This window comes from Nannobrachium achirus (assembly GCF_963921795.1).
Source record: "Nannobrachium achirus genome assembly, chromosome: 8".
Classification (NCBI taxonomy): Eukaryota; Metazoa; Chordata; class Actinopteri; order Myctophiformes; family Myctophidae; genus Nannobrachium; species Nannobrachium achirus.
In genome coordinates, this window is record NC_137817.1 from 2,745,846 (window position 1) to 2,757,882 (window position 12,037).

The 12,037-nt window shown below is 45.1% G+C and overlaps 1 protein-coding gene across 1 annotated transcript in view; it reads right to left on the minus strand.

Moving 5' to 3' along the window:
- Positions 1 to 9,607, minus strand: part of sik3 (SIK family kinase 3) — a 144,694-nt gene extending 135,087 nt beyond the window's left edge. Inside the window, exon 1 of the mRNA XM_080732189.1 lies at positions 9,094 to 9,607. Within this exon, the coding sequence (XP_080588315.1) occupies positions 9,094 to 9,600 (507 nt within the window). The 5' untranslated portion in view covers positions 9,601 to 9,607. The remainder of the gene's footprint in view (positions 1 to 9,093) is intronic.
- Between the last annotated feature and the right edge of the window lie 2,430 nt (positions 9,608 to 12,037).

Sequence of the window (12,037 nt, forward strand, 5' to 3'; positions counted from 1 at the left end):
CTGGAGGAGCCCGGGATCGAACTGGGAGCCTTCCGGTTGCCAAGTGGCCGCTCTACCTCCTGAGCCACTGCTGCCCGATTAGTTGGTTACTGGTTCTAAATATTAGTTTCAATATATTTTCAGTTTATTTGCCAGTTAATCTAATGCTTCATCTCTAGCACTCATAGGCTAATCCCCCTGTGACAGCAAGAGTGCATGGGTCACATTTGGAGTGGCATCACATACCAAAACATATGGGTGCCACCATCATTGTTTTAATGGCACCCAAGGAAAGCACACGAAGAAGAATCATCACAAGCCTATGATCACAAGCCCCTCCTACAGCATACCCTGCTTTAACATCAATTATAACATAAATTGGACCATATTTTCACATAACGCATAATCATAGTGATTGAAACGAGGCTTTAAACTAGCGACAGGAACCATAAAGTATTTATGACAATGTTTATTAAGGTAAGAAAATCTAATGTAAAAGTTGGTGGGAAATGAATGGAATCCTATGGAGAACATGTTGCTTCTGGTACCAGAACAGCACAACTAGCAGACAATCATAGACAACTGGACCCCTGAACCTGACACAAACCAAAGGGAAAAGGGAAACTAAAACATGGAGACTTGATCAATCTCCTTTCCTGTAGCGCTGCACAATTAATCTAATTCAAATCGTGGTCACAATGTTTGGTCACCACGACTAAATGAACATGATCATCCTGTTATTGACATGGACTGATGCTAATATGAACTGATGTTAATAAGCAGTAACACGGCACAATGTGAAGGTGAAAGCAGCGCTCTGACTTTTGTTTTGATTTAGCGTTATGTTTTGATATTCCTTTTCAGATGGACAGAATTTACAGTAGGTGAATAAGGACCAATTTAATTTTGACTCTAAAATGTGTACTGGAATGGTAGCCCATCATGGGTGTAAAAGCAGTTATGTTTATCCGACAGCACTGCTAATTTCGTTGACCAAGACCAAGATTCAGATATGTAGATTATGATATGTAGATTCTGATACGTAGTCGCCTAAGACTAATAAGAAGACATGATCATGATAAACAATCGTGATCTCAATATGATGATCCAAATAATGGTGATAGTAATGTTGGCCATGATCGTGCAGCCCTACTTCCCTGCACGATGGCTCGTTTCCAGCACAAATATACTAATTTCTGCCGTTCCTGACAAAATAAATAATAGGTCTGATTAAACGGTTCTCTCTGGCCATTAATTAGCCCATTTAGGCCTAGAATTATTTATTGCTTTAACTATTGAAAAATAGCAGATATACAAGCTCACAGCGTGGCACCGAGTGCCGCACTGCGAGCTAGTAGATCTGCAATTTTTGAAAAATCGTGAAAATGTGCGCACATTTTTCAATATATTTTTCAAAGCAAACTTTTGTAACTCAAATCTCTGCTTCTGGGTGGTCCCTGGAACAACAACATATTTTGAGATGGGGGTCCGCGGCCAAATAAATGTAATTTCGGGGGTCCTTGACATGAAAAAGTTTGAGAGCAGCTGATTTAGAGGAAGGATTTAGAAGTCGGGTCAAAGATATTCAAAGACTTGCACATAATCCTTATATACAACTTAGAAGTTAGCCACTCCCTGAGAAGTTAATCACGCCCCCTGTACTGTATCCCGCTGCTACACTGCAGCTATGTTAGCACAGACCCACGGCCCAATTCCCAAAACCATTTAACCAACAGCACAATCATACCTCTCGCTTTTGGACCGTCGCTATTTCTTGGGTCTTTATGCATTCTTTTACCTTCTTTGCCACGCTTTTCTGCCTCAACCGCGAACGGTGCTACGTCACATATCCTTCTTCCTGAAAGGTCTGTCCTTCTTCCTGAGACGATAATTACTTATCCTTTACAGTCTCTCCTTCTTCCGTGTCTCTCAAGTAAACGTCCATGACGTATGCGGATGCGACGTGCCTTTGCGCAAGTGGAACCTATACTTCTCTGCCGGAGCCGCCGTTACGTCACTGAATTCACCTTTGCCTTCAGAACCCATGTCGCTCTCAGCTGCTGTGTTCATACGGACGTGCATGGATGCTCGCTTTCGACGCACTGACTTTTAATTCTTCAGTCATCATCTGCACGCCGGACACAACACTTCAGCAGAAACACACAGGTAATCAATCATTTCAACTGCTTACATTTAACTGCGTTCGCGTTAACAACGAGGCGAGGGGCGGTAGACAGGAGCGGCGCGTTAGCGCCGCGACTTTCTAGTATTTTCACGATAAAAAAAAAAATAGCAGATTGACAAGCTCGCTTGTATATCTGCTATTTTTCAATAGTTAAAGCATAGAATAATGGTTAAAGTGGTTAAAATCTAACGCGACTCGGACGCGTTCCAGGGTTAAATGATATCACAGTCTTCAGGGAGGTGGAATAAGGGCTTTTAATGATTAAATGTGGTGCATTACATGTGATCTGCTGCCATCCAGTGTGAACCATCCAGTGTGAACCATCACAGTGTGAACCATCACAGTGTGAACCATCCAGTGTGAACCATCACAGTGTGAACCATCACAGTGTGAACCATCCAGTGTGAACCATCCAGTGTGAACCATCCAGTGTGAACCATCACAGTGTGAACCATCCAGTGTGAACCATCACAGTGTGAACCATCACAGTGTGAACCATCCAGTGTGAACCATCACAGTGTGAACCATCACAGTGTGAACCATCCAGTGTGAACCATCACAGTGTGAACCATCCAGTGTGAACCATCCAGTGTGAACCATCACAGTGTGAACCATCCAGTGTGAACCATCACAGTGTGAACCATCACAGTGTGAACCATCACAGTGTGAACCATCCAGTGTGAACCATCACAGTGTGAACCATCACAGTGTGAACCATCACAGTGTGAACCATCCAGTGTGAACCATCCAGTGTGAACCATCACAGTGTGAACCATCCAGTGTGAACCATCCAGTGTGAACCATCCAGTGTGAACCATCCAGTGTGAACCATCACAGTGTGAACCATCACAGTGTGAACCATCCAGTGTGAACCATCCAGTGTGAACCATCCAGTGTGAACCATCCAGTGTGAACCATCACAGTGTGAACCATCCAGTGTGAACCATCCAGTGTGAACCATCCAGTGTGAACCATCACAGTGTGAACCATCCAGTGTGAACCATCCAGTGTGAACCATCCAGTGTGAACCATCACAGTGTGAACCATCCAGTGTGAACCATCCAGTGTGAACCATCACGGTGTGAACCATCCAGTGTGAACCATCACAGTGTGAACCATCCAGTGTGAACCATCCAGTGTGAACCATCCAGTGTGAACCATCCAGTGTGAACCATCCAGTGTGAACCATCACAGTGTGAACCATCCAGTGTGAACCATCCAGTGTGAACCATCCAGTGTGAACCATCAGTGTGAACCATCCAGTGTGAACCATCCAGTGTGAACCATCACGGTGTGAACCATCCAGTGTGTGTTAATCAGCCAGTTGCCAACACACACCTACACGTATGCAAAGGCCCCGCTGCCCACACTCACTGTATATTCTTCACATTTAGCCTTTCCACACAGCTGGGGCTCCACATACTGTATGTCAGCTAGATATTAGGGTTCCACCTAACGCAACAAAAACTATACGTTTTATCCTAGTGCAAGTGATATTTTCCATGTTTTTTGGGCTATAATATTGTCATAGTAATCATTGCTATAGACTGTGTGTTCAGTAACAGTGTTAAACAGCTCTATATTGTGAAAGTAATCATTGCTATAGAGTGTTTGTTCAGTAACAGTGTTATGACAGTAATCATTGCTATAGAGTGTTTGTTCAGTAACAGTGTTAAATAGCTCTATATTGTGAAAGTAATCATTGCTATAGAGTGTTTGTTCAGTAACAGTGTTAAATAGCTCTATATTGTGAAAGTAATCATTGCTATAGAGTGTTTGTTCAATAACAGTGTTAAATAGCTCTATATTGTGAAAGTAATCATTGCTATAGAGTGTTTGTTCAGTAACAGTGTTAAATAGCTCTATATTGTGAAAGTAATCATTGCTATAGAGTGTTTGTTCAATAACAGTGTTAAATAGCTCTATATTGTGAAAGTAATCATTGCTATAGAGTGTTTGTTCAGTAACAGTGTTAAATAGCTCTATATTGTGAAAGTAATCATTGCTATAGTGTTTGTTTAGTAATTGCACTTGTAGAAAGAATATCCCCAACATCTATTATCCTGTGGCGGAATGTTTGCCAAAACTAGCAGATCTACGCTTGTAGATCTGCTAGTTTGGCAAAGAGATTTGGTAGAGAGTGAAAAAAAGAAAATAGTTTTTCCAATGCCGTTTTACCAATTCTAGAGGGTAGAAGTGGTACCAGATATGCAGCTTGGCAAATAAAGGGTGAATTGATCCCAGTGTATGACAGGAGGACGATATCACCAATCTCCACGATACGAGTATTGTGAGTGTTTTTTTTGTTTGTTTTTTATCATGATAAACGATAATAGCCATTACCGTCCCATCTCTAAATGAGAGCAACTGCCAGTTGTAAATAAAAAGGTATAGCCGCAACCCACAAGCACACAAGCTCAAGGAATAGGGTAAGACCTGTGATTTTCTGCCATACAACCAATACATAACAAAAACATTCCTTGGGTTAACTTTCGGCAGCCCAAAACTGTGATAAGTGGAAATAAAGTGATGACTCATCACTTTAGACTGTTTTGGGGAGCCGATATCTAGCCCAAGGAATGTTTTTCATGCAAAACAAATGCTTGCAATGGATTCGGAATCACGAAGAACCCCTAGTTTGAACCGTCACATGCTAATTAAAAGCAGACATTTATTTCTAGTGGAGTCAATGGGACAGTGAATATACAAATGACCATAACTGTTTTTCGCGATGTTTCCGGCAGAGCAGGCCTCTCATTCTGTGGACCTTAATAACCAAACTAATAGATAAAACAGAAATAAAAAGTACGGCAGAAAATCACAGGTCCCCTCCCATTTTGGTGACTGGATCCCCCGGCTAGTAGTTCTTCATAAATGCCCAGTAATATTTAATGAAGACAGAATGCACTTGCCCTTCGGGCAACCTGAAAGCAAACGCCACTTGCCCCAACGTTTGTTGCAACCGAAGGTCACAGTTTAGTATGTGAAGCGGCACATCATTTCTCCGTCTGGATGTGTACACTTTTGTTTTTTTGTTTTTTAATTTTTATCCCACGATTTTTGTAACCCATTTTTTCACCCGGTGCCAATTGCCTAAGCTGTAATCCTGGGCTCTGCTCTCCCTCTGCCAACCTGGGGAGGGCCCTGAACTGAGCTCATGCTTCCTTCAGTGCATGAGGAGTGAGCAGGCCGCTTCTTATCACCTGACAGGGGGAGCTTCCCCGGTTGGACGTAGCGCGTGGAAGGAACACGTTATTCCAACCAGTTCCAGTCCCCTTCATCAGGCGCCCCGGCTGGCCAGGGGGAGGCATTATAGAGACCAGGATTACTGCATGTTTTTCTGAGGGTATCAACCCTAGGAGACACGGGGAGAACATGCAACTCCACACAGAAAGGCCCTTTTACCAACCCCACCTAGGGTGTGGGCACTGATGACGCGGAGGAGGGAACATGTACTGGATGTACTGGAGCCTCCAAAGGCTCCAGTACATTCAAAACAGCGCTGCTAGGATCCTGATGAGGGTGCGAAAGTTTGATCATATCACACCCATCCTCCGCTCACTCCACTGGCTCCCCATCACCTTCAGGACTGAATATAAGATTTCCCTGCTCACACATCAGTGTTTATACGGCAATGCCCCCCCCTACCTCAAAGAACTGCTAAAACCAAAACCAGCCACTCGGACTCTCCGTTCATCAAACACCAACCTTCTCCTTGTCCCGGACACCAACCTCCGCACCATGGGCGACAGGGCCTTCAGCTATAAGCCCCAAGCCTGTGGAATGCTCTCCCAGAACACTTGCGAGCTCCTCAGTCCACCCATGTTTTTAAAAATGGACTAAAAACATTTCTTTTTAGCAAAGCATTTTCTTAATTATTTTAGTTGTTATTTGTCCTTGCCCTGATTTTAGTCCCATGTCATTTTATTGGTTGCCTTTATGTGCCGTTTTCTCTATGCATTGTTTGCCTTTGTAGCACTTTGAGATTCGTAAGAATGTAAAGCGCATTATAAATAAAATGTATTATTATTATTATTAACACGCCCCCAGCACCCACAGCGTCCCCCGGCGGGAATCGAACCCAGGACCTTCTAGCTGTGAGGCGACAGCACTACTGACTGCGCCACCGTGCCCCCTGTGTACACTTTTGTACGGTTTATGGGTTTGCCGCTCCGACAACACTCTCTGACATCACTGTGCTGTCAGGGGAACCACACTAACAGAATCCATTTTATGCCCATTTATGGAGTTCCCTGGTTTCATCAATACTAAGCCCATGTCTAACAGGACTTCATATGGGAATGCCCATATATGGAGGCCACATCGGCCACATTAACACACTAACAGAATCCATATTATGACCAAAACAGATGGCCAAGAAGACATGGCACCACCTCGCCCTTTAGGGCCCGGGGGGTGTCTTACTAGTCATTTGACTTGCCAGGGGCGGCCGGGGGCAACCGATGCTTGTTTACCCTGCATCCTGCCTGGAGTTCTCTCTGCTGATTGGCTCACACTGCTATCCCGACATGATGAAAATGCATCTTCTGTTTACTAAACAGAACCGTCAGCCCAACAAACACACTATGGCAACAGACGGCCACAGGGATACAGACCTCACCTTTAATTTATAGGATTATATACCATAATGAGAGCTCTGGTCCTGCCTTCTCGCCACAACAAAAGAAAAGGTAATTTCAACCGTCTGGACGCAAACAAGCAATGAGTAATGTTTTCAGCGTGCAGTACAGTACACTCATTTCTTCTTTCCATTCACAGGACCTCTACAGTCAAACCTGTCAACTCACTGCGTCTGACTTGGATTCTACTTCAACAGGGGGTCCGGGACCCTTAGGGGGACCTCAGAGTTACTACAGGGGGTCCTCCAAACCTTTGAGTGTTAGAAACGTTTTGTCTCCTTTTTTTTATAATTAACCACTTGAACCCTAGTGTCGATATTCTCAGAACTTTAGCCAAAAATAGCAGATCTACAAGCTCACAACGCCTCGCAGTGAGCTTGTAGATTGTCTATTTTCGGCCAAGAGGTTTGGTGAAGAGGGGAAAAAGAGCAGACTAAGTACAGAGTGAAAGGCCAGGTTTATTAAGTATTGACGGTTCAAGTGGTTAAAGATCTGAAAACACAAATTGACATCCAATCCAAAATACACTGATGATTGTGATGTCAAACAATGAAACTATAAGGAATCTATGGTAAGGTTGTGGGGGGTCCCTGGCCCTGCTTTATCTCTCTCTTTCTCTCTCTCTCAACTAAGGGGTCCTTGGCCAGAAAACGTTGAAGACCCCTGTTATAGATCATCAGCTCAAACAAAAAGTCTACAGCGACAAAAGAACATATTCTTTAAATTAACTTTGGCAGCTTTGTTGCTGTTGTTGTTGTTGTGTTTGACTTTAAGGGTTGAAAATGTGACAGAAAATAGCAAGACAGTAAAGAAATGTCAACTTGTGTCCCTGTGGACTTGACTGCGTGCTCCAATGCAGTGTGCTTCTCTTCGGGGGGGGGGGCGGGGGGGGGGGGGTCCCCGGCTAAATAAATTAGTGCTTAGTTAGGATTAGTAACCAAATGGACCCTTAACACGGGGCCTCCAACTCCGATAAAAGTGTACAAAATGGAACCAAATGGACCCCGACCGCAACACTCTCAGGAGTTATATAAACAAAGATGATTTATTTTTTATTTTTGTTAACACACTGTAGATTTAGGGTCCCAGCCTCAAGAGATAGGAATAAATCATATCAAATGGTGGGTGGGTGTGTGTGTGTGTGTGTGGGTGGGTGGGTGGGGGTCCGAGACGAGGGGGGGGGTCCTTGAAACAGGGTTCCCACACAAAACTTTTCCAGAATATTTAACCCAATTTCCAGGACTATATAACAATAATTCAGCTCAATAACAGGTCGCTTACTCCTAAGCGAAAATAACTCCTATCCGAAATAATCATGTTTTAACTGGGGACCCCCCGGCACCCTGACGAGCACCAAGAGTTGAGGAATTTTGTATAACACGGTTCTATTGTGAAAATAGCAGATCTACATGCTCACAACGTCTCGCAACGCCAAAGACAATGCATAGCTATTTTTCCATGACCTTCCAGGACCCTTGATAAATTCCAAAACTTTTCCAATATATTTCCAAAAATATTTTTTCTAATTTCAAAATATTTCCAGGAATTTCATGACCGCGGGAACCCTGTTGAAAAGGATAAAAAACTTGGGTGAACCAAGTTGTTGTAATTAGCCTGGTCAGCTAACAGTAGCTTCAGTGGAGAGCTGTCTCTCTCTGTCTCTGTCAGTACAATAGCAGACAGTAGGCCATACTGTATGTACAGTACACTTCTCTCTTCATATCATAACAACACAGCATGCAGGCCTGCCACACACACACACACACACACACACACACACACACACACACACACACACACACACACACACACACACACACACACACACACACACACACACACTGTCAGCTAATGTTTGGTTAAAAAACAGATACAGTCACGTCTTGTTGTTGTAGATATTATTATTCTGCTGCCGTGTGTGTGTGTGTGTGTGTGTGTGTGTGTGTGTGTGTGTGTGTGTGTGTGTGTGTGTGTGTAGTGTGTGTGTGTGTGTGTGTGTGTGTGTGTGTGTGTGTGTGAGAGTGTGTAATGATGATGATGGACAGACAGACAGACAGACAGACTGACACCCCCGCACCAAGCAAGCAGTGTCATCAAAAGCGTGTGTGTGTGTGTGTGTGTGTGTGTGTGTGTGTGTGTGTGTGTGTGTCTAAAAGCCTAAAAGGCCCCTCTGTCATCCCCAGGCCAGGGGATCGAACCTGCCTGCGGACCCCCTCCTCCCCTCCCCCTGGCCTCCTGTCAGTCACGGGGGTCCGCGGGGAGGCCCCACCATATCATCATCCTCCTTACCTTGGCCTTGGTGATGATGTGCGTGGCCAGCTTGACTACGGCGAAGTTCCCCTTGCCGATGGTCCGCTCGATCTCGTAGGAGCCCACCCGGGCCGGGGGGGGCCTGGTGGGGACCACCACCACCGCGGACCCCCCCGCGGCGGGGTGAGGGTGTCCACCCGGGTGTCCCGGGCTGACGACGACGGGGCCCGGCGGCGGCGGTGGCGGTGGTCCGCCGCCGGCAGCGGCGGCGGTCCGGCCGCTCATCATCCCCCCGGAGGAGGGCGAGGTGTTGGGCTGCTGCTGCTGCCCACAGCACGGCCCTCCTGCCGCTCGGTGTCCGTGGTGCTGCTGGAGGCCCTGGGCCGGGCCCGGGCCGGGGCTCTGGTGGCTCTGGTGGTGGCTCCCCGGGCTGCCGTGTCCTCCCGGGCCGGGCTGCAGGCCGTGCTTGGCGGCCGGGGCCTGGTGGTGGGGTCCGCTGGCGGCGGCGGCAGCGGCGCTTCCTCCGCTAGACACTGAGGCCGCCATCTTGTCCTCTCTGCAGGGAAACAACAAGCAGAGGGAGAGAGAGAGAGAGAGAGAGAGAGAGAGAGAGAGAGATAGAGAGACCTAGGGAAACAACGGGCAGAGAGAGAGAGAGAGAGAGAGCACGGGGGCGCGCATACGCACCGAGGCGCGTGCACGAGCGAGCACCCCCCACCCCCCACCCCCCCCTGGTTGTTGCCAGGTTTTAGCGACAAGCAAGCAATTCAATTGTTGCGACCGTCATGCCGCAGTTACTATCAAAACCTCGACCAGCTGTCCGTCCGTCAGTCAGTCTGTCAGTCTGTCAGTCACACGTCACACGTCACACTTTTGCCCTGCTCATATCTCCGCAACCGTTGCCCCGATCCATGCCAAATTTTGCACACACACTCCTTGTCTGCCAAACATCAATTCTCACATGGCCCTCTTCTAGCGCCACCATGAGGCCGATTCTTGTAAAACACATTTTTGGACACTGCTCCTACAATTGTTGCCCTAAAATCACGCAAATCGGTACACACTTGCTCTACACTCATGTCATCAACATGGATCTGTCCCATATAGCGCCAACATCAGGCCGATTTTTTCAAACACATTTTTGGACACTGCTCCTACAGATTTTGCCCTAAAATCACACTGCGACCTGACGGTCGCTTATCTCCCGATTAGGGAGTCTTACTGGTATTCAAAGGAGATTTATTGGCATGCGAAAACATACGTTTACATTGCCAAAGCAAGTGTTACAACTACAAGTAAAATAAAAACAGTTGAAAATGGGGAACATACATTGGGAGGGGGTACATCATTGTGTAAACAGAGCTATGTCGCATTGTGACATTTTATACAGGGTACAAATAGCAGCATTATTTTTTCTCAAAATGCATTTAAAGGTATAGCAGCTCTGTTTCATACTGTATGTACAGTAGATCTAGATGTCAATCCAATTCCAGCAAGCAATTAAATTCAATTCAAACCCACTGACATGGCCCAACACCACACCTCTCCACACCACCCACTTGTGCCAGGTTTTCCACTACAAGGACCTGGTTATAGTGGTGTGGAAGTGGTACTAAACATGGTACCCACCAAAAAGTATCCACAACAGAGTAGGTCTGAGCTAGGCCAAACAGGTCCAAACACTTCATAATGACTGATCACTCACTGACTTTTCATTTAGAACACCAGGATATAGTTGTAATACATGATAATAGATTCTATTGTGTTATAACCCTATTATAATCTATTATAGTGTATTATAATGATCATAGTAATTGCGACCGTCAGGTCGCAGTTTAGTATCAAAACCTCCACCGGCCGTCCGTCTGTCCGTCGGTCACACGTCACACGTCACACCTTTGCCCTGCTCATATCTCCGCACCAAGCAGTGTGATGTCATACTGATGTCATACTGATGTCAGCAGTGTGATGTCATACTGATGTCAGCAGCTATGTCTCTATATATGGAGTTATATGTTGTTCGTGTCCAAATATGGGGCTTGTGAGGTCAGACTTAGTGAGATTCGTCGGTTATCTCCATATATGGAGGGAGAACCAGCTTATGAGCCGATGAGTTGTGTCAGAGTCGAGATCCTGCTTGCATCTAATCTGTCGGTAGATAATGCCGGTCTTATATAAGGGTCATTTGTGTACGGTGTGATGTCATACTGATGTCAGCAGTGTGATGTCATACTGATGTCAGCAGCTATGTCTCTATATGGAGTTATATGTTGTTCGTGTCCAAATATGGGGCTTGTGAGGTCAGACTTAGTGAGATTCGTCGGTTATCTCCATATATGGAGGGATGTGTTGGTTATCTCCATATCTGGAGATTCAACCTTCAACGATTTTGACATCTTGTTACTAATCTGTCGGTAGATAATGCCGGTCTTATATAAGGGTCATTTGTGTACGGTGTGATGTCATACTGATGTCAGCAGTGTGACAGGAGATAAGGGACCAACGGTCGCTTATCTCCCGATTAGGGAGTCTTACTGGTATATTAATACTTTATAGTGTATTATAATCACAGTTATAATCCATTATAGTGCATTATAATTAGGATAGTTGTAATACAAATTTATATTGTATTATTATAATCACAGTTAAAAGGGTCAATTGCCGATAGGGCCATAGGGGTACTTTCAACACGTAGTGCAGTGTGGTGTGGTGTAGTGTCGTGTAGTGTGGTGTGGTGTGGTGTAGTGTGGTGCTAAAGCTGCAGTCGAAAAGGGGCTTATTGAATAGACATGGTGATCAAATAAACTAAACTAAAAAAAACAAAAAAAAAAACTTCAGTCTATTTTAGTAGCGAAATGACTAGTATTAAAATGTTATGGTTATTTTTTATGTCCAATGTATATGTATTTATTAAGTTCATAAAGTTGACATAAGAACATATACTAAATGCATTTGACGTGAATGAACAAAAAAGTCACTTTTC